The sequence below is a fragment of the Carassius carassius genome, chromosome 25 (assembly GCF_963082965.1).
Source record: "Carassius carassius chromosome 25, fCarCar2.1, whole genome shotgun sequence".
In the NCBI taxonomy this organism is placed as follows: Eukaryota; Metazoa; Chordata; class Actinopteri; order Cypriniformes; family Cyprinidae; genus Carassius; species Carassius carassius.
Genome location: NC_081779.1, coordinates 5,139,297 through 5,161,203, shown reverse-complemented (window position 1 = coordinate 5,161,203; position 21,907 = coordinate 5,139,297). Strand labels below are relative to the sequence as shown.

Below are 21,907 nucleotides of genomic sequence, written 5' to 3'. Positions count from 1 at the left end.
ATATTTGCATCCAGAATAGAATTTGCATCTCTTGATATGACTGTATTTGGTTACAGATAACTAAAAAAAATCCAAATCCAGTGCCTCGGGGTGAACGTTCAGTACTCATGCATATCAGAAACATATGGAAATCATTTCAGTCAATTACTGTAGTAAACAACTTGCATTATTATTAGCTGGATAACTTATTACCTACCTTAGTTTTTAAGTTTATTCCTTAGCAAAATCTTTTAAGGGAAAAACGTTTGATAATGAAATGAATTAAAATGTAAACAACAGCCACGTGTTGCTTTTTTTAAGAAACTGTATTGCTTTATATTGAATATAATCATATTTGTATGCATATCCTCTGTAGCTCATGCAGGTACATGTTGATTTTAATTAACGTATTATAGAACATCTGACAAAATGTACCCAGTTAGTAAATATATCCATAGGAACTATGGAAATGTTTTAGATTAAAGTCTCTGTATCAATAAATATATTTGCACTGAAATAAAGTGTTAAAGTATATATTCTTTTTCATATTTTGAGATCATAATAATGGGATAACTCTGTGTCTCATAGCCTTGGACTAAATTGGACATGTTTGACCTTGGTAAGAAGTGCTTTTACTTTACATTTGAGAGAATTTATGACTTTTATACTCTGAACAATAAAAATGTTCATGCATTTTAAAAATGCAAAACTGCATTTTAATAACACCGAGATGAGCATGTGTGGGCAGTTTTGGCAAAAACATCCAGTTTCTGTTGTAAACAGATGGCGGCACAGTGGTTCTCTCTCCCTTATCTTGAACGTCTCTGCCTTTGATGCTTTCAAAATCTGGGCTAAAACTGATCTGGCTAGGATTCCCAGAAGAGGTGGTCCATATTTTAGTCAAAAATCTCATTTCTCAGATTCTTCGCTGACAGCTTCTGCTTTGACTTTCACACCATTTGGAGGATCCAGGATTAGGAAGCTCCCCAGGTCTAACGTTTGCATCAGATCCCTGTGTTTGGCATTGTGACAGATGGGGCGGCACACACCAGACGTGACTCTGTGACCTCCTTCACACAATATAGTGTTTTATGGTGAGTTATGGGAACGTAGCTGATGGAGGAAATGAAACCCAGGACCAGACCAATGACATATTTAAGAAAAACAGGTTTGTGTTTATGGTGTTGAGGTGCGAAACGAGGCCATCCGTTGACTAGAAATCATGCATAACTGAGAGACTAAAATGTCATCTACTTTTTGTACTTGCCAATTTTATTTATACTATTTATTAATAATAATGTTCATTACATCCTTTACAAACGTCAACCAAAATACCTCTGTTGTTAAACTACAAAATAGACTGGTAATTTGATAATAGTCATTCACACTAACCTAATTCATTCAGATTTCTCATTACATATACATACAGCACCAAGTGATGCATTTTGTTTGACTCAGGCCTTCATTTTCGATCTGAAGCGCTCGCGGCTGAAGAGTGAAAATGAAGGCCTAAATCAAACAAAATGCATCACTTGGCGCTGTATGTGGATCAGCTGACGGATGTGACGTTTCTCACATCAGGTCGTCATCGCGGAAGTGTAGCTGCTGGCTGCTAGTGAGAATTATGCTCTGATTCTGGTGAGTTTCGGCTTTACTTTGACTCTCTCTCTCTCTCTCGACTGATTTTGATTAACAGAGGGTTTGGTGCTTTTAAATGAGTTATAAACAACTTGTCTCAACTGTCAACTAACCGCCGGTTTGGTGTAAGTTGGAGGTCCGTAAATGTTCAAGTTTAGAGCTACAAGCTTGTTTATGCTCCGATTTATGCGCTAACTAGGCAAATAAGTGCGAATGTACTAATGAATATTAATTAGGTATGTTCTGAATATCAAGAATGTGTTTATGAAGGGATATTTAATCGGCCATTTGTACTGTGAAATATATATTTAAAGCTTATTTGACACATGTAGATCAACTGCAATCATGTCGACAGTGCAGAATTATTATGTGATAATTTTGCTTCGCCAGAGTTTATTATCTGGTCTATTTATGTCACATGATTTTATTAATTTTCTGCAATAATTATTTGGACAAATAGGGAAGAGAGTGTTATCAAACCTGAATGCCTTGTGTTAAATGTTAGAATGCCTTATCATCTGACCTGCTGTCATAATGACAAATTGTTCATAAGAATGACAGACTAGAATTAATGCTCTTAAACTGTTTTTGGAGCTGCCATATCAGTTCACAAACACAAATTATATGGGAAATGATGGCATTTAGTGATTATGTATAATTGATTATGGTGTATGTATAATATAATTATTTGGTTCAGGGGATGTGCTCCAGCTGAATGTAGTTATGCCGAGTGGCGTGGACTACAGCGAGTTGGAAGGGAGTCTTCCAGCCATTGCTTCTTTGAATGCCTCGTATTCCCAAGCGTCTCTCTCCCTTCCCTCGCCTAAATACCCCCTGCTGCCCCCCGGAGAGAGGAAAGCCTTCTCAGACGTACGCAGAACATTCTGCCTCTTCGTCACATTTGACCTCCTCTTCATCGCTCTGCTCTGGATCATTGAATTAAATGTAAGTTTTTGTTTTTGTTTACAAACAGTCTTATTGCCCAATGCTAATAGCTTTTATTTGTCATTCAGTTTGTACTTCCTTTTTTAACTTCAGCCATAGTCATGTGGCATGAATGTTACAGTTAATTGTACGTGCCTGTTTCACTTCCTCTGATTAAAAATAGAGCTATGCAATATTTGCATATTAAATCTATAATTGTATCTCTTTTTAATAATAAAATAATAAACACTTAAAAACAAAATGTGAATATTTAGATAAAAAGTAAAGAGATATATATGTTATGTATTTACTATACTAAATATATATGGTTAAAATATATTTAATATGCAAAGTATTTAATTATATAAATGTATAAGAAATAGCTTTATTGCCAAGTATGTTTGCACATAAGACTTTGAAGCATTCAAACACAAGACGCGGAAAAGCTGAACTGAGTAGCTGGTTACTTGCGCGCTGTGCTCGGTGCGCACGCGGAGAGAGAGCCGCGTCTCACAGACAGCAACACTGAACCGACCTCTCATCTGCACCTCAACAAACAAAAACAAATCGCAGTTTAAACAGGCAGAAAAGGATGTGTAAGAGCCCACATCAGCACCTCGGTGTTCTGGTGTTCAGGGCTCACGCAGAGGGAGGCGTCTCAAAACACACCAAATTTGTCTGTTTTTGCTCTTGTACCGACAAATACACAAAAAATATGTACCCGTCTTGGATAGTATGTTCGAAAAAACTGTCAGTTATGTCTTAAGTTGAAGTAAACAGTTGAGAAAAAAAAAATAGTATGTGTATTATATTGGATGCATTCATTGTCTCTTAAAGTGACCGCTCCTAATAGGGCTTGGGCGCCGCATTGCATTCTGGGACGTGGCGGGCATGTTGATGAACAAATAAACAGAACGAACATAAAAATTAAACACTTTCAAACAGGGCCCACTGGTACAACCTGAACCGGGTTCCCCCAAACCCCAACTATGGCCCTGTTTACAGTACAAACCTTGTAAGTGTACTATGAGGGCAAAAAAAACAAAACCGAAACAAAATAATCGTTCATTAATCGTAATCGAGGTAAAATGTTCAATTAATCTAGGTTTTGACTTTAGGCCATAATCGTCCAGCCCTAGTAGATTGCCTGGGGGAAGAATCTTTACTTGTGCCTGAGTGTCCTGGTGTTCGGTGCTCTGTGGCGCTGGCCAGACGTTAAAAGTTAAAAAAGGAGATTGCTTGGATTTGAGGGGTCCAGTGTGGTTTTCGGAGGCCTTTTCCTCAATCTGGATATATACAGTTCTTCAAGGGTGGGCAGGGGAGCACCAATAATCCTCTCAACAGTCTGAACCATCCTCTGTAGTCTTCTGATATCTGATTTTGTATCTGAGCAAAAGCAGACCGTTACTGAAGTGTACAGGACAGACTCAATGACAGCTGAGTTGAACTCTGTGAGCAGCTCCTGTGGCAGGTTGAACTTCCTCAGCTGGCGAAGGAAGTACAACCTCTGCTGGGCCAATGTGATTGTCCCACTTCAGGTCCTGAGAGATGGTTGTGCCAAGGAACCTGAATGACTGTTCTGTTGTTGAAGTGCTATGCATGATGGTGAGTGGGGGGAGTGCAGGGTGTTCCTCCTTAAGTCCACGATCACCTCCACTGTTTTGAGCGTGTTCGGCTCCAGGTTGTTATAACTGCACTAGACAACCAACTGCTCAAACTCGCTTCTGTATGCAGACTCCTCATCGTCCAGGATGAGGCCAGTGACTGTAGTGTCATTTGCAAACTTCAGGAGCTTGACAGAGGGGTCTCTAGAGGTGCAGTCATCGGTGTAGAGAGAGAAGAGTCAAGACAAGTCAAGTCACCTTTATTTATATAGCGCTTTAAACAAAATACATTGCATCAAAGCAACTGAACAACATTCATTAGGAAAACAGTGTGTCAATAATGCAAAATGATAGTTAAAGGCAGTTAATCTTTTAAATCAGTGATGTCATCTCTGTTCAGTTAAATAGTGTCTGTGCATTTATTTGCAATCAGGTCAACGATATCGCTGTAGATGAAGTGACCCCAACAAAGCAAGCCAGAGGCGACAGCGGCAAGGAACCGAAACTCCATCGGTGACAGAATGGAGAAAAAAATCTTGGGAGAAACCAGGCTCAGTTGGGGGGCCAGTTCTCCTCTGACCGGACGAAACCAGTAGTTCAATTCCAGGCTGCAGCAAAGTCAGATTGTGCAGAAGAATCATCTGTTTCCTGTGGTCTTGTTCTGGTGGTCCTCTGAGACAAGGTCTTTACAGGGGAACTGTATCTGGGGCTCTAGTTGTCCTGGTCTCCGCTGTCTTTCAGGGCAAAGAGCAATGGGGAGAGAATATATCCCTGGGGGGCGCCAGTGCTGATGGTGCGGCTGTTTGACATGAATTTTCCCCCATCTCACTAGCTGTTGCCTATCTGTCAGAAAACTTGTGATCCATTGATAGAGCTAGGAACAGTGTGCTGGGTTAGTTTGGTCTGGAGGAGTGCTGGGATGATTGTACTGAAAGCTGAACTAAAGTCCACAAACAGGATCCTTACATACGTCTCAGGTTTGACTAGATGTTGTAGGATATAATGTAGTCCCATGTTGATTGTATCATCCACGGACCGGTTTGCTCATTAAGTAAACTGAAGGTGGTCCAGTGATGTCCTTCAGATAAGCCAACACCAGTCTCTGTAACGACTTCATGACCACAGCACCTATGTTAGGGCAACAGGTCTATAGTCATTGAGTTCCTTTGGAATGGGGATTATGGTGAAGTGTTTGAAGCAGGAAGGTATTTCGATCAGCTCCACTGATCTGTTGAAGATCTGTAAAAATATGGAGGTCAGCTGATCAGCACAGGTTTTCAAACAGCCTGGTGAAACACCACCATCATTCGGGGAAGTCGAGGCCTAATGGTTAGAGAGTCGGACTCCCAATCGAAAGGTTGTGAGTTCGAGTCCCGGGCCGGCAGGAATTGTGGGTGGGGGGAGTGCATGTACAGTTCTCTCTCCACCCTCAATACCACGACTTAGGTGCCCTTGAGCAAGGCATCGAACCCCCAACTGCTCCCCGGGCGCCGCAGCATAAATGGCTGCCCACTGCTCCGGGTGTGTGCTCACAGTGTGTGTGTGTGTGTTCACTGCTCTGTGTGTGTGCATTTCGGATGGGTTAAATGCAGAGCACAAATTCTGAGTATGGGTCACCATACTTGGCTGAATGTCACTTCACTTCACTTCACTTCACTTCATCTAGGCCTGGTGGTTTTCTTCTCTTCTGTTTCCTGAAAACCAGGGGGCGGTTGCACCAGCTGTACGTAAGTTAAAACTTAGCCTAGTTTTGACATAAAAGTTGCAACTTACACCCTACTAAATATTTTTTCACTGCACCATTACACTTAGTTGAACACAATTTCGATTCTCTGTATGTAGTGTACATGTGGAAGAATTGACAATAAGGCAGACTTGAAAGTGTAACTACATATAAACGAAAAATATTTACAGAAGCGTCTGGTCAGGATTAATGGTTAGAATAAAATGGCAGACTGAGTGAACTGCATCAGTATGCTTTTCTTTTACCCTACAACCTGCAAACCTTTAGGCCTATATGATGCTGCTGACATTTACACTCGCATACATTTTAAGAGAGAGAACAATGTGTGAATAAATGTACTTTGTTGTTTTTTTAGCGCGTCTTCAATGCCCCATCTACAGCGTGCCTCTGTGCGCTGGTCTGTGTTGCTTATGTCAGATGAAATAATAAATAAATGTCACTTCTTATGTTTTTCTTTTCTTTCAGTATTTATTGATCCTTATTTATTTCAATTAGTTTCTGAACGTTATTTACATATAAAAACAGCTTAAATATAGACTAATGTTAAAGTACCGTTGTTAATGGAAACTTGTTTTTACCATTCCTATACTTGAGGCAAAATAAGTTAGAATGAAGGATAAATCAAAATTCATAGCATTTAAACAAGTTCTTCTCACGTATTTGAAGGTTTCTATTAGATGATTTAGTATAAACATCATAATATGAACAATTGGTGCAACCAAATAATGTATAGATTTAGTTACAAACTAGCTAGTGGTTACTAAGCCCCTTTTGTGGACTTGCTGTTCTAATTTAAGTAAGAAGATACGAATGGCTGGTGCAACCCTACCCAAAAGCACATCATCTTCACTGATCGGAAGAGGGGGTGTTGCTGGTGGTGTTAATTAGGCTTGGGCCAACAGACGATGCCATCGTCCATCGCCGATGGCTGACAGACATCACAATGTTAAGCCGGCATCATGATTCCCCCGCAACCTGCCTAAATAATCACACTATATCGCCTAGAGCAATGCATGCTTTATAATAAAGTTGTTTCCTATCACAATACAAATAACATTTAAAACCGTTCAATGAACAATTTAAACAGTTGAGATTTTATTGTGCATAAAACGGCAAATTATAGGCTAGTTTTACACGAGCTAAATGAAGCATACAAAAACCGCAACAGATTTCTAAATAATTTGAATCATAAACATATTACAATAAAATTAAAATAGCCTAATATTAATTCAATTAAAAAATTTTATCTTATGATGTCCGCATCGCTCCTTTGGCATTACACAATCCAGATATAGTATAGATTTTGATATAGTAATTTAATATGTATCTTTAGCATGTGACATAAAACAGTACATTAATGTGCATTAAAAGGTTTTCAATTTTAATATTGTAAGGATGCATGCTTGATTTGCCTTTCTCTGTCTCTCTCAGATGGGTAAGGATATACGGAGCAGTCTTGAGAATGAGGTTGTTAAATACAACTTTAATTCATCTTTCTTTGATATCTTTGTAAGTATCTTAAAGCAAATGTCTTGTTACTTATTGAGCCATAATAAAATATGGTATATTTTTGTAACGGAGTTCTCTCTGCTGTTGGTTTGAAAAGATGTCTCTGAGTATTTCATGCTGTTTAGTCCAGTCTAAAGCAAACACACAAACTACTCTTACTTAAATCAACTGTAGAACATGCTGATCATTAAACCGTTCCAGTTTTGGGGTTTTATTTTTTGTTTGGTAATGCATTCGTCTGTTTATTAAAAGATTAATGAGCATGATGTGAGTGAAACAGTGATTCACACAGTTGCTGTCTCACTACTTTCACACTTTTTAGCATGTGACATCAATAGATGTACTTGGAAAGTGCTCTTACCCTACAGCATTTCTTGTACGAGCGAGTTTTAGGTGAAATTGGGGTATAAAAAGGCTTCATTATGTATTGAAGCTGCTGTCACACAAAAACAGTGAATTCATCCTAGAAACATGTGGAAACACTCTTATACTCACTTACAGTCATTGCTAAATCCTCAGTTATTACTTCATAAACAATAAGCTCTCTCTATTTGTCATTTGCTTGTTGCACTCAGCTTTTAGCTGTGTTTAGGTTTCTGTGTTTGCAGCTTGGTTATGCTGCATTTCGATTGAGACACTGGTGGGTTATCGCGGTAAGAAAGACCTCAGCCTATATAAATCTCAATATTTACATTTTATGTAAAAATTATAAATAAATTTTTAAAACAGTATATTTTTAGGTACTTCCATATATTTTTCTATACTTTTGAGTTTTAAGATTTTAAAGGTCACTCGTCATGATCATTGTCTTTTTTTTTTTTTTTTTATCTCAGATCACTACTCTGGTGACCAGTGCCTTCCTCATTGCCAAAGTTATCTGGTCAGATGTAAGATATTCATGTTTTGTCTTTCTAACCAATTTATTTTAATGCTTAAATTGAAATTAAATGAAGTTACATAGTGTTGGTTCCTCAGATAGACCACTAGCAGCTCTGAATTCCTCTTATGTTTTACTATATGTGATGATAGAAATAGGTGTGGGACATGATAGTTCACCTTTGTTTTCGCAGTTGTTCAGTCAGAATGCTTTTGGCTACGTTCTTCCCATCACCTCTTTTGTGGTGGCATGGTTGGAAACCTGGTTCCTGGATTTCAAAGTTCTCACACAGGAAGCGGAGGATGAAAGAGGTTAGAGTGGTTTTTTTTTTCTTATAAAAAAAATTCAGGGCTATATTGAACTGACACAAATCAGTGTTAAAGTTTAAAGGTTTTTTTTTTTTCATTTGAGATTAGTAGACATCCGAGATGTGTAATAATACTGAACTTTATCGTTGTATACAAATGTGGCTGATCATATGTTAATAAAGTTTATGGTTGAGACATCATAGGTGTCATCATTTCTGAGCGAGTCAGTTTGGCTTTTTAGTATTTAAATAAATGTTCTGGGTAGACTTGGAAACTTTGCATTTTGAACATGTGAGAATATCCGCATAGTAAACCCTTTCAAAGAGGAAGAAAAATCCCTTTTGTCATTTTAATTGTGTTGTGGTCATGTAAAGTCACATCACTTAAAGCTTTGGGAAGGGAAACATGCTTCTGCTTTGCTCTGGAGATGCACACTCACTGTCACTGTTGTTTGGGGAAAGTCCTCACACATCACTGGTGATCTGTCATTTTCTCATCTCCTGCAGTGTATCTGGCAGCAGTTAATGCCGCGTGTGAGCCGGCTCCTCTGATCTTTCCTAGACCCATGTCTGATGGACAGTTTTACTCTCCGCCAGAGTCCCTGGCAGGTAACGCCATTCTCTTTTTTTCTAATGCCACTCATTGTCTGTTTTTGCTTTGCTTCCTGCCTAATGTTTGTGTTTATCCTGTAGGTTCAGATGAGGAGTTTGATGAAGGTCTCAGCAGGAAAGAATTAACAGAACAAGTAATCAAATGCTTGTTTTCTTTTTTTGATTAGGATTGGATAAAATAAATGTTTGAAAATGGCAAAATTTCTGTCCGTCAGAAAAGTAATAAGAACGTTTTATTTCATAAAAAGCACTGCAGATCACTTTGTCTAATCACTTGTTTTTAAGGACAAGCAGTTTATACGACAGGGACGGGAGGCCATGGCAGTGGTGGAACAAATATTGACACAAGAGGAAAACTGGAAGTTTGAGAAGACTAATGTATGTACATGTACATGCTTGCAGTCTTGATTTGTTTCTGGTTTTGTTGTTGGTTTAATATGATGTTTTCATTCTTAGGAGATGGGCGATGCAGTATATACACTTGAAATCCCGTTCCACGGGAAAACATTTATTTTAAAGGTATTTTCCATCTGTATTATGAGCCTTTTTGTGTCTTACTTCATGTTTGTATAAATCTAGAGAATCAGTCACTTACCTGTGTTTTGGGTGTTTTAGGCACTCTTGCAGTGTAAAGCAGAGGTGGTGAATAAGGAGGTCATTTTACAGCCGGAGAAGATGGTGCAGTGGAACAGAACAGTGTCTGTTTGTCAGGTACACATACACTCACAGATGCCTCCATTAACGTCAGCTGAAACACATGTTGGTGTGAGGAATGTATTAACCAGGGTTTAATCAGTCAAATTTAAGACTTTTAAGACCTTTTTATGACTATTAGGATTTGAATTTATGACCTACACGAATTACGATAAATAACTTCAGTCATTAAAATTCCTTTCAAAAGTCTTTTTTATTATTGACTTTCATTGAAAGTAACAAGTTTTATTATTTAAAGAGTTATTCTATTATTTCTTAAGATTAAGAAACTGAAGCCTTCTTTTTCTTAAGTATCAAGAACACAGGAACACTTAACAATTGTAACATTGTAAAGTAACATTGTAAATTAACAATTATTTTATGGCATTACTTTCCAAAATAACAAGTGTTATTGGTGTTTGGTCACAGTATTCAACACCCACAGGCAGGGCCGTAGCTGGGGTCAGCGGGGACCCGGTGAAGGTTGTACCAGTGGGCCCTGTTTGAAATTGTTTAATTTGTATGTTCGTTCATTTTTATTTATTTTTGCTATTTACACAAAGTTTAAGTTTTTTTTCAAGTTTGTAGGTGTCCAGGTACAGAAACCGAATAATTAAATGTAAAATAGCACTGGATAGTCTTCAGTGTAAAAATTTAATATACAATCAAACCAAAATTTATTCAGACACCTTGAACATTTCTCACATTATTACAGTTTATTTGCTATTGCTTCTAAAATGGTTATAAAATATGACAAGAATTTGGAGTTAAACTCTGTCAGAACAAATTCGTCTTGATAATGTCATAACTTTGATAGATTGTACGTAATGGATTACAATCAACCAAAATTACAGACAACTGTTATTATGACAATATTTACACAACTATCAATACTTTGTTGACCAATTACCAAGCAATGCTTCATTTTGTTCAGACTGTGGTGTGAAAAGGTTGCATTAGCAATTAAGAAAAAAAAAAACACACATAAGCAATGCATGGTGCTTTATAAGGTGCTGAATAATTTTTATTTCCCAGTTTTATATATAGATAGATAGATAAAACATTTATATCTATACTTATATCTATTTCACTAGTAGTTCACTGTATGAAGATTCTTTGGGTATAATATGTCACAGTTTGCTTATACTCACTTACATAAATGTCTTAGTTTCCTGTACCTACTAGTAAAATATGTATATCAAAAATTATATCTGGAGTCTGGATCATTTTTGGTTTGACTGTGCATAAATTCTTGTTAAAACTGCAAAGTAATGCAGTCAAGAGCAGTGAGTGATTTTTCTTTCATTTTCTTGGATTAACATTACAGCAGCTAGTAGCTAAATTAAGCGCGGTCACTTTAAGAGACGATGAACGCATCTTTTTCCTCAACCGTTTACTTTCACTTAAGAAATAACTGACAAATAACTGAAAAAAGTTTTTTCGAGCATACTTTCCAAGGCGGGTATTTTGACATATTTTGTATGTATTTGTCCTGCATACAATTAATGTTCTCTCTGTGTTCTTTTCTGATCGGTGTACAGATTTTACAGAGAGTGGATGAAAACACAATGGTGTCTTATGATGTTTCTGCAGGAGCCGCAGGAGGTGTCGTGTCTCCCAGGTGAGTTGATACTGAAGTCTTTTTAAAATGTGAAAACAGTGCATATTTCATATTTATTATGATTTGTAGCTGTTTTAAATGGCTGTTCAAATTCTTGAGAAGCCAAAGGGTTCAAACTGTCTTTTCTTGTTCTTCATCTTCAGGGACTTTGTGAACGTTCGTCGGGTGGAGTGCAGGCGAGACTGCTACATCTCTGCAGGAATGGCCACCAGTCACAGCAGCAAACCCCCTCACAGTCGCTACGTCAGGTCTGCTTCGGCTTCATCAGCAAATAAAAATGGAGAACTTAAAACTGTAAACTAAGCTCTTTCGCCTTCTCTCTTTCAGAGGGGAAAATGGTCCTGGTGGATTTGTGGTGTTGAAATCTAGCAGTAATCCTTCAGTTTGCACCTTCATCTGGGTCCTCAATACAGACCTTAAGGTAAGAGCTTCAGTCACTGCCAGTTTGCACATTTAAGCCATTGAACAAAGTCAAATTATGTTTTTAATAAGTTGTTTTAAAAGGCAAGCATCAATACTATTAGCTTTGCAAATGCATAGAATTAGAGATTTGAACAATCCCATAACATTAAAGGGTAACTCCACCCCCAAATGAAAATTTTGTCATTAATCACTTACCCCCATGTTGTACCAAACCCGTAAAAGCTTCATTCACCTTCGGAAACACGATTTAAGATATTTCAGATGAAAACCAAGAGGCTTGTGACTGTCCCATTGACTGCCAAGTAACTCACTCTGTCAAGGTCCAGAAAAGTATGAAAGACATCATCAGAATACTCCATCTGATTCAGTGGTTCATCCTTAACGTTATGAAGCGACGACAAATGGTTTTTCTACACAAAGACGACAAAAATAACGACTTTATTCAACAATGCGTCTCCTTTGTGTCTCTCCGTATCACCATTTTGAAGAAAATGAGCTGAACGCAAACTGCGTACGCTATTGTGTCAGTAAAAATAAATGTATTATATATTTTTTATAAATTTATTTTCTTATAACAGGGTCACCTGCCACGTTACCTCATCCACCAGTCACTGGCCGCCACCATGTTCGAGTTTATGTCTCATCTCAGGCAGCATATTAATGAAGTCCACATCCCACGTCGGTGATCTCTGGCTTTGACTCTTTATCCAGGCACAGTTTACATTGTGATAACTTTATATTTGACTGTGCCATATTCATACTACAACTGTCAAGAGGAGATACACCATTGAGTTTGACTGGCGGGAGGTTGTCACTAGGAAAGTTTGGCTGCACTTTACACTGAAGTTTAATTTTATATAAATGTACTACTGCAGCGCTTGGACATGAGGTCATAACTCATACTGTCAAACCCAACAAGAGCTGGAAACATGCACAGGAAGTTATCAGAGAGCAGCTTGTGCTGTATAAGAGGTCAGGGGAAAATTGATTGTGCCTAAAACCACTGTTGTGCCCTTGTGAACAAAACTGAAGTCTAGGACTATTTATGTGCCAAATATGCTGTGGTTTCTCATTCTGCTTTTACTTATGCCTTTATCAAACATGCAAACACATTCCTACTAATTGTAATTATTGTTTTAGATCTTATTATGGTTTGCAATTGGCTCTTGTGGCCAAACATTGCTGTATTAGATTATTAAAAGTAAATGCATAAATCTGTAGCATAGATCAGCATCCTGCCATGTATATGATAATTTGTCTAATAATGTAAATGATTAAGAGTTTGATTATACAGTTATGTCTTAAATCAACATATCCGGGCAACTACGGCCAGAGTATTTGTATAAAATATGCTGCAACACAACTTTTGTGCTTGAATTTATTCTATAAAAACTGGTTCAGAGCAGCTCAAAATCCATATGAATATAATGGGCCTTTTTTTTAGATGCATGCTTTTATTTCTATCCTTTCTTTATTGCATGTCAGTTTGCTTTTCTCACAGAGCATTACTGTCCAAGTTTGTTTGATTATACACTCATGTTTACCATATTCATACAGGGCATAGAAATGTATAAACTGGAAACGAAGGCATAGTCACTAGTTGTTTGATAAGCATCGTCTAATAGAAATGTGAATGTGTCCTACATTTAATAGTTGGCTTAAAAAGCAAGCTTAATGGTTTTAACAGAGAGGAAAAAAAAAAACACTTTTACAGGGTATTGTGCTTCCTTTTAAGGGACACGGCACATGTTGTAGTTGGTTGATCAGTGCTATCCTTAATAATGTTTTTATAATCTTTTTAAAATCCTGTTCTGTACTTTGTTTTGCAGCCTTTCTTGGCTTGTACTTGTGCCTTGTACTGTGCACTTGTACTGTGCCTTTGTTACAGTTTCCCCTCAGTGAAATTACTAGTTGCTTTCGTTATTTAGATTTTTGTATCTGAAATTTCTTTTTGGGGGCCTTTATGGACTGTATCCACATTTGTTTGTGCAAAAAATATTTTGCAGTTTACTTGAATTCACTTATGATTCAGGTTCTGTGTGAATGATATTTTTATACTAATTTACAGTAATATGAAGCTATACAGAAATCTGTCATGTAACCTCAAAAATCATTTTTTTTTTTTTAATGAAGAATCAACATTAAATAAATATGAACAAACAGTTTATACAGAATGTCTGTTTCCTGTTTCAGATGTATAGTTAATTAAACAGTAACCCCAAAAACCTATATACTCCTATAATGTAAACTTTTTTTAAATTTTAATTTTTTAAAATTTAATTATTATTTGTATTATGCTTTTTAAGTTAAAAGCCTCTGGCAGAATAAGTTGTACCCAGCCTACCTTGTGATAAGACACAGGCTATGAGCCTCTCTCTCACATGAGAATCACACATCAAACACTTCTCTATTTCTGTCTTTATTGCATATGATTTTGTTGGTTCATGTATTAATTTTAAAGTGATCTTTGAACACATTTGAAGGTTTGTCTCACTTTTAGACAAACTTTCAGCCACACAACCAAAATGATGCAATAGAGTCTGTTACTCCTTAAGGACTGTAAAATTTAATTATATATGCAGAGCAAAATGCACAAGTGTCTGTTTAGTTCTAGGTTTTTTGTGACCACAAACTTTAGACAGAAATTCCTACCCATTTTAAGATGAATGACAGCTGCAATAATCTGCATTTTGTATTTGTATCTTGTAGACATCCTACTGACAACACGAGTTTTACCCTTATCTCTGAATTTCACCTGCTGGAAATATTTTTTAAAAGTTAAATATAAATATTAGATGAAAAATAAGTTTAAGCACTGAAATTATTACATAAAAATAATTTAGTTTACTATAATACAAAATGCATAAAATTACTAAATGAAATTGATTGAAAATGTAAACAATAAAAGCAAAATCAAAAACTATAATAGTTTATAATTAATACTAAAACAACACTGACCTGCTGTTTCATGCTTCTCAAATCTGGTATTTAGGTTTGATTATTTTGCCAGTGAAATGTGAGCAAGAGGTTTAGGATTATTTGTTTTCATAATAATATGAAGCAACTGTGTTATGTAATTACTCTTTTTTTTTTTTTTTCTTTCTTTTTTTTACTTCAAACCTGCTTCGTTTTTTCTATAACTGATTAAAATTGTATGAAGTTCTGGAAATGCAAAGCGAAACCTAACGTTGTCGGAGGTAAAAGCTTGTTTGTGTTGGTGGCTTTAGGACGAGTGGCTTTATTTAGAGGTCTGTGATGGCCTCGGGTTACACAGCTCAGACTCATGACTAAACTGTGATGTTATTCATTCTAGAGATACACGGAGATGTTTTAGTCACTCGCTCTCTGGACCCCAAAAGATGCTTCACTTCTGAATAAGAGAAAACTGTGTTTAGAACTGAATTGATGGATCCAGCGTTTTGCCAGGAGTTTCTGGGGTAAGTTATAATTTAAAGCAATACATTCCACTGTTATTTTCAATCTGAAAACACTTAACGAATGCTGAGGCTCACCCTGAAGAACCGTATATGACTCTGACAGCTTGAAGAAAGGCAAGACGAATCCCTCCTGTAGTAGAAACAAATGTGTTGTTTAAAACTCATCTCTCGAACTTGGACTTTTGCTTTGCCATCTTCTAGTTTTGTGTTTTGAGGATGGGTGCCGCCTTCAAGAAGTTCTGTATACGATTCTGCTGTTGCTGCTGCTGTGAGGATGATGAGGACGAGGAAGAAAAGAGACCTTTACTTAGGTATTATACTTGAATCATGCTTTGAGTTTATTAGAAAAATATACAATTTCTTCTTCTATTATTTTTTTATTTTAAGTTTCTTTAGTTCAGAACTGAGTAAACTTACTAAAAGTTTTAACAGCGACTAACTCTTCAACTCTACAACATGTGTAAATAGTATTTCATAAATATATTTAATTCATAACTCACCGAACAACGTGCTTCTGCTTTTCCTTTGGCCTGAAAGGAAATAAAAAATTGAATTAAAAAGGAAACGGGTTAACTGCTAATTACAAAGTGATATCAAACACACTGATACGTCCTCGTATATATGGTGATGTTTTGTTTGTGTCAGCCACGACACGTTGGAATATTTCGACCGTGAGGCGAAAAAAAGGCGGGACCAAGAGACCAATCTGTGGAACGAGCCCGGAGACCCCTCCCACTCCGAGAGAGATGACGACCGCACGCTCTACAACCTGCTGCAGACCCGAGCCCAAACCCAGCGGGGCTCTCACGTACGACGAGCACAACACATCTGCAAAAAAAAAAGCAAAAAAAAAAAATATATATATATATATATGTAGGGGAGAACCGGGGCGAAAGTAACGTGGGACGAAAGTAACAAAGCGATTTTCTCATAGCCTATTACTGCATTTGCATTCCCAGCTATGACGGTATATTCAGCATTCAATCCTTGATGGAGCTGAGAAATATCACGTGATTTCCTCATCATTTCCCGCAGTTAGGTCGGTAAACTGTTTTCGAGTACAAAAAGTAAATTATTGAAGCGGTAATTTTTTTTAATTAGTTGTGTTGATTTTTTTGTTTCATGTGTCACAGTAATGATCAATCTACAGGTTATTTAGTGCTTTAACACATCCTAAAGTTTGCATTATTAAAGTTTTTTAGTATAAAAGTAAATCAGGTTTAAATGCCAGGAGTTCCTGTCGGGACGAAAGTAACAGTTGTTACTTTTGTCCCGCTACAGTGACAAGAAGTATTTATTTTGTTCCGGTACATGCTATTCTGTGAATTTCTGTCTCTTGCATCAATTTATTAAAATGTTTATGTCATATTATACCAAAAGAATAGGTCTGGGTGAGGGTCAGGAAGACAAACAGTGGTCTGGTTTTATCCAGATGTTTATGAGAGAGCGTTTCTGGACATAGAGGAACATCTGGGCAGCTCCTACCTCGCATTTACCTTAGTTATATTTAGGTTTTAGCCATACCTTAGCTTTTACACCTCCAGCTATGAATTTGCAGTGTTTCCAGATGTTTTAATGCACATTTTGAATTTATGCATAAAAACAACTGGATGGAAACATGAATAGGCCTACTGTTACATTATGTTTAGAATTTATATTATGCCAATGTAATTTAATTATTATATTGTTCATTCTGTTTAAAAAATGTTTTATAAAAATACACTGAAATAAAAAAATAAAAAAATAAAGTTTGTACAGTCGGGTTTTGAGACATTTGATGAAACTTAAATTTAAAATAAAAATATAAATATAAATGTAATTTAATAAATTTTTTTAGAAAAATAAAAGACAGAATATGTTTGCAGTTACATATTTACAAGGTCATAGTCAGTTATACTTAATAAAAATAAGAGTAACAGAAAATAAATCTAGCTTATATTGTTGTGTTACTTTTAACCCACCTGTGTGTTACTTTCGTCCCAACCGATGGGGTCAAAAGTAACAATGTGCAATTTATGTTCAAATTGAAATTATACTGAAGCCTTTCTACATTTCTACAAAATACCACCTGGTATTGATAGACCAGACTTATGAGTTACTGACCACAGCAGAAATATATCTCTGTCTACAACATTATCTTTTAAAATGATGTTTTTCTGAAAAATGGTACTTTCGCCCCTGCTCTCCCCATGTATATACATATACGTGTATGTGTATATATATAATCCTAAAGGATTATTAGGAACACCTGTTCAATTTCTCATTAATGCAATTATCTAATCAACCAATCACATGGCAGTTGCTTCAATGCATTTAGGGATGTGGTCCTGGTCAAGACAATCTCCTGAACTCCAAACTGAGTGTCAGAATGGGAAAGAAAGGTGATTTAAGCAATTTTGAGCGTGACATGGTTGTTGGTGCCAGACAGGCCGGTCTGAGTATTTCACAATCTGCTCAGTTACTGGGATTTTCACGCACAACCATTTCCAGGGTTTACAAAGAATGGTGTGAAAGGGAAAAACATCCAGTATGCGGCAGTCCGGTGGGTGAAAATGCCTTGTTGATGCTAGAGGTCAGAGGAGAATGGGCCGACTGATTCAAGCTGATAGAAGGGAAACTTTGACTGAAATAACCACTTGTTACAACCGAGGTATGCAGCAAAGCTTTTGTGAAGCCACAACATGCACAACACGCTCAACCTTGAGGCCAATGGGCTACAACAGCAGAAGACCCCACGGGTACCACTCATCTCCACTACAAATAGGAAAAAGAGGCTACAATTTGCACGAGCTCACCAAAATTGGACAGTTGAAGACTGGAAAAATGTTGCCTGGTCTGATGAGTCTTGATTTCTGTTGAGACATTCAGATGGTAGAGTCAGAATTTGGCGTAAACAGAATGAGAACATGGATCCATCATGCCTTGTTACCACTGTGCAGGCTGCTGGTGGTGGTGTAATGGTGTGGGGGATGTTTTCTTGGCACACTTTAGGTCCCTTAGTGCTAACTGGGCATCGTTTAAATGCCACGGCCTACCTGAGCATTGTTTCTGACCATGTCCATCCCTTTATGACCACCATGTACCCATCCTCTGACGGCTACTTCCAGCAGGATAATGCACCATGTCACAAAGCTCGAATCATTTCAAACTCGTTTCTTGAACATGACAATGAGTTCACTGTAATAAAATGCCCCCCACAGTCACCAGATCTCAACCCAATAGAGCATCTTTGGGATGTGGTGAAACGGGAGTTTCGTGCCCTGTGCATCCCACAAATCTCCATCAACTGCAAGATGCTATCCTATCAATATGGGCCAACATTTCTAAAGAATGCTTTCAGCTTCTTGTTGAATCAAAGCCACGTAGAATTAAGGCAGTTCTGAAGGCGAAAGGGGGTCAAACACAGTATTAGTATGGTGTTCCTAATAATCCTTTATATAATATATAAATATATATAATCCTAATAATATATATATATATATATATATATATATATATATATATATCCATTGTTTATGCAAGCTTGAATTGAGTAGTATTAAAGAATTTACTTCACTATTATTATTATTATTGCCTGAACTAATTTTTCATGTAGAAATTACATTAGTTTTTTCTGTAGTATTTACTTCACCACGGAATCAGTTTGATCAGTGTAGACAATAAATATTATAACTTTATCTCTTAATTGCTACGACTTAATTCTCGTACTTTTGACTATTCTCAAAAAATGTGAGTATATTCTTGTAGTTTTGACTTTGTTCTCAAAATATTTTGAGTATATTTTTTGTAATTTTGACTTTTTTTCTCAAAATATTACGATTATTATATTAAACCTTAAGAATTTTTTTTTTATGATTCACCGAAACGCCGTATAGCCTATAGATATAAAAGAAAAGAAAGGCGAGAAGATACATAAAAAACATCTTTAATTTCATTATTTGGCAATTTTTAGCTCATATTTCTGTGTAATTATTATTAGTTAATTACAACCAAAGTCAGGTATTTGTAGATGTGACCTCTAGAGGTCAAGCGTGATGCTTCATGTCTTCTGTCCTGCAGGGCTACCGGCGCCTGAGCGTCGACATCGAGGCCATGAGAGACATGAGAAGAGAGGTGCGAGATAAGTGGAAGATGATCTTAGAGAATCTGGGTAAGAGATGATGTGTGAGAGATGATGTTCCAGTGGTTCAGAGACAGTCTGTCACTGAGATGCTCGGGTTCTTCTCTCAGGGTTCATGGCTGAAGCTGAGTCTCTGCTGACTGTGTCCATCAGCGCATCATATGACCGCATGAGAAACGCAGCAGTCGCCCGCAGCCTGCTGCAGACCCTCCACACCGAGACATCATTATTCAACCGCAACGAGGCTCCACCCGAGAGATACCTCTTCATCCTGGTGAGCTTCTCAATCAAACTACATCTGAGCAATCAAAAACAATCAGAGAGCAGTTAATATAAATCATGTAAATACTGCTGCTGCATTTAAATGTGTACTTCTATTTTAAGTGAGGTGCTTCAGGTATAAATGAAGATGAATATAATTTTGATATTCTAAAATATTGAAAAAATCTCATATAAAAATAAATATTACTATTATTAAATGCATTTTATGTATATCAAATATAATACAAATCAATATTTAGAATAAATGTATTTACATTATTAATAAATTTAATATAAACAAAAACTACCAATGCACAACTTTCAGAAAACAAAACAAAAGATTAATGAACTTATGTTTATTTTACTTTTGCTAAGTAATTAAGCATAGATTAGTATATTTCAGTGGCAACTGGTGGTTAAAATTATATCGCTGGTAATTGTCTGAAGGTATTTTGACAAATTATTCATCTTTTATGGAGCATTTTAAGTTAAAAAGGGACTTGAGCCATACTAATTTACATGCACAAAATAAATGTATGTTAAATAAAAGCAAGTTAGAAATTAGTTAAAAAGTAAAAAAAAAAGTTACAAAAAAACAAACTGAAATCAAAATATATAGACATTTAGAAAAAGAAAATATTCTATTCAAAATATTAAAATGAAATATTCAATATAAAATGAAAAATATGCGTGTATGAATGTCTCAAATGAACATGCTTTAGTTGAGATAGACAGACTTCCCCTTGCTCACTTTGACCTCTGTAATATTTACACTGCGCTCAGGACCGGCTGATTTATCTGGATGCTGCTGAGGATTTTGTGGCCAAGGCTCGACGCTTCTACCCTCCTAAAGATGATGATGATGATGAAGAGGACAACACCGGTCGAATAAATCTTCCTCTGCTGCTGTCCCGCATGAATCAGAACATCTCTGGAGGAGAGGACGAGGATGAAGAGGGTGAGACCACCGGCCCAGAGGACTGACAATGAGATTAGTGTGTGTTGATGGTTTCAGAAATCAGTTTGAGGGGTTTTGGAGGTAAACGTATTTTGACGGATGTAGGTTCGGGTTTTAAGGTGGATGATGGGGATGCTGAAGATTAAATGGTGCAGGTTTAATCCATTTATTAGACAAATGATTTTCCGAGAAAGAGGAGACTTTTTAGAAACATAGAAATAGCTGCAGGTCTCACATTTTATGTAACTATGAATTATAAAATCATTAGAAGATTCAGGATTAGGGAGGCATGTTGATATTGTAAGACTAAGATTGTGAAGTGAATTTAAATAAGTAGAAATTAAACATCTCTTGAAATTTTTGTCTGTGTTCTTTACATTGGACGTTTGTCAAAATGTTGAAACTAGTCGATTATTAAAAACTTCAACTCTCATTTGCCATTTGTTTTTTTTTTGTCATCACATCACTTGCTCACCAACGCTACATTTCTCCAAATCTGTTCAGATGAAGAAACAAACTCCTCTACAGTTATAATGCACAAGAACTACCACATGAATAAAAAGAACGGAGACCTTTTTATTGAACATTTTTATTGAGGTCCCAAAAACCATCATCAACGATATTATGTAAACAATATTAATTAAGAAAATAATAAAAAACAACAACAGCTCGAATATCCACAGCCCCCAGGGTTGAGCGGACAGTACAAGGGTGTGGATTCAAGCTAAGATGAGATTTCATGTGCAATCAGGAATGTAGACATGGTGTGTGGCGCTCGGAGGACTGGCGTCTGCTGCAGACTACTGCTGGACCTGGCAACGTGAACACACAGTTAACAGCAGATCAAAGAGATATGACACAAATGAAAGGGAAAAACTGCAGCATGATGCCTACTTCAAAATTCAGGCTTTTGATGACTTAAAATGGCCTCAAACATTGATAATGTTTGATAACGTGCGCGCGCTTCAGATGTGTGCGCTGAAAACTTCTCACACAGCGCTCAACTGTTCTCAAACAATCCCGAGCATCTTTTATTCTCACCTTATATCGAGTCCTGATACTTGAGTTTGAGCGAGAATGCACGCGTTGGCGGTAATGCATAGACGGACTTTATGTGAAAATGTGGCCAGTGTCAAATAAGGTGACTATTTATACTACAGATATCGATATTTTACGTGTGACATCGATGCATCGTATCGT

General features: G+C 36.8%; 3 protein-coding genes across 10 annotated transcripts in view; 2 read left to right on the top strand and 1 right to left on the bottom strand.

The window, feature by feature from the left end:
- The first annotated feature begins 1,051 nt into the window (after nt 1–1,051).
- Nucleotides 1,052–13,779, top strand: LOC132103972 (stAR-related lipid transfer protein 3-like). Of its 5 annotated transcripts, none has more exons than XM_059509097.1 (15): nt 1,052–1,073; nt 2,315–2,562; nt 7,321–7,398; nt 7,974–8,051; nt 8,232–8,285; nt 8,469–8,586; nt 9,090–9,191; nt 9,276–9,328; nt 9,480–9,572; nt 9,651–9,713; nt 9,810–9,905; nt 11,429–11,508; nt 11,652–11,756; nt 11,836–11,929; nt 12,510–13,779. In XM_059509097.1, exons 2-15 carry the CDS (start codon nt 2,341–2,343, stop codon nt 12,615–12,617), a joined length of 1,344 nt encoding a protein of 447 aa, XP_059365080.1. In that variant the 5' UTR covers nt 1,052–1,073; nt 2,315–2,340; the 3' UTR covers nt 12,618–13,779. The 5 variants fall into 5 exon arrangements, with proteins under 5 accessions (XP_059365080.1, XP_059365083.1, XP_059365081.1 ...); XM_059509098.1 differs by lacking the exon at nt 1,052–1,073 and adding an exon at nt 1,511–1,617; XM_059509099.1 differs by lacking the exon at nt 1,052–1,073 and adding an exon at nt 1,664–1,753.
- Nucleotides 13,780–14,733: 954 nt separating this feature from the next.
- Nucleotides 14,734–21,140, top strand: LOC132104629 (melanoregulin-like). 2 transcript variants are annotated; one of them, XM_059510191.1, is made up of 7 exons: nt 14,734–15,128; nt 15,245–15,368; nt 15,570–15,679; nt 16,014–16,176; nt 19,428–19,518; nt 19,599–19,762; nt 20,533–21,140. In XM_059510191.1, exons 3-7 carry the CDS (start codon nt 15,585–15,587, stop codon nt 20,731–20,733), a joined length of 714 nt encoding a protein of 237 aa, XP_059366174.1. In that variant the 5' UTR covers nt 14,734–15,128; nt 15,245–15,368; nt 15,570–15,584; the 3' UTR covers nt 20,734–21,140. The 2 variants fall into 2 exon arrangements, with proteins under 2 accessions (XP_059366174.1, XP_059366173.1); XM_059510190.1 differs by having other exon boundaries at nt 14,734–15,368.
- Nucleotides 21,141–21,280: 140 nt separating this feature from the next.
- LOC132103971 (chromodomain-helicase-DNA-binding protein 4-like) overlaps nt 21,281–21,907 on the bottom strand; it is a 33,287-nt gene continuing 32,660 nt past the window's right edge. For all 3 annotated transcript variants that reach the window (XM_059509093.1, XM_059509096.1, XM_059509094.1), the window contains exon 41: nt 21,281–21,519. In XM_059509093.1, the coding sequence (XP_059365076.1) occupies nt 21,508–21,519 (12 nt within the window). In that variant the 3' untranslated portion in view covers nt 21,281–21,507. The remainder of the gene's footprint in view (nt 21,520–21,907) is intronic.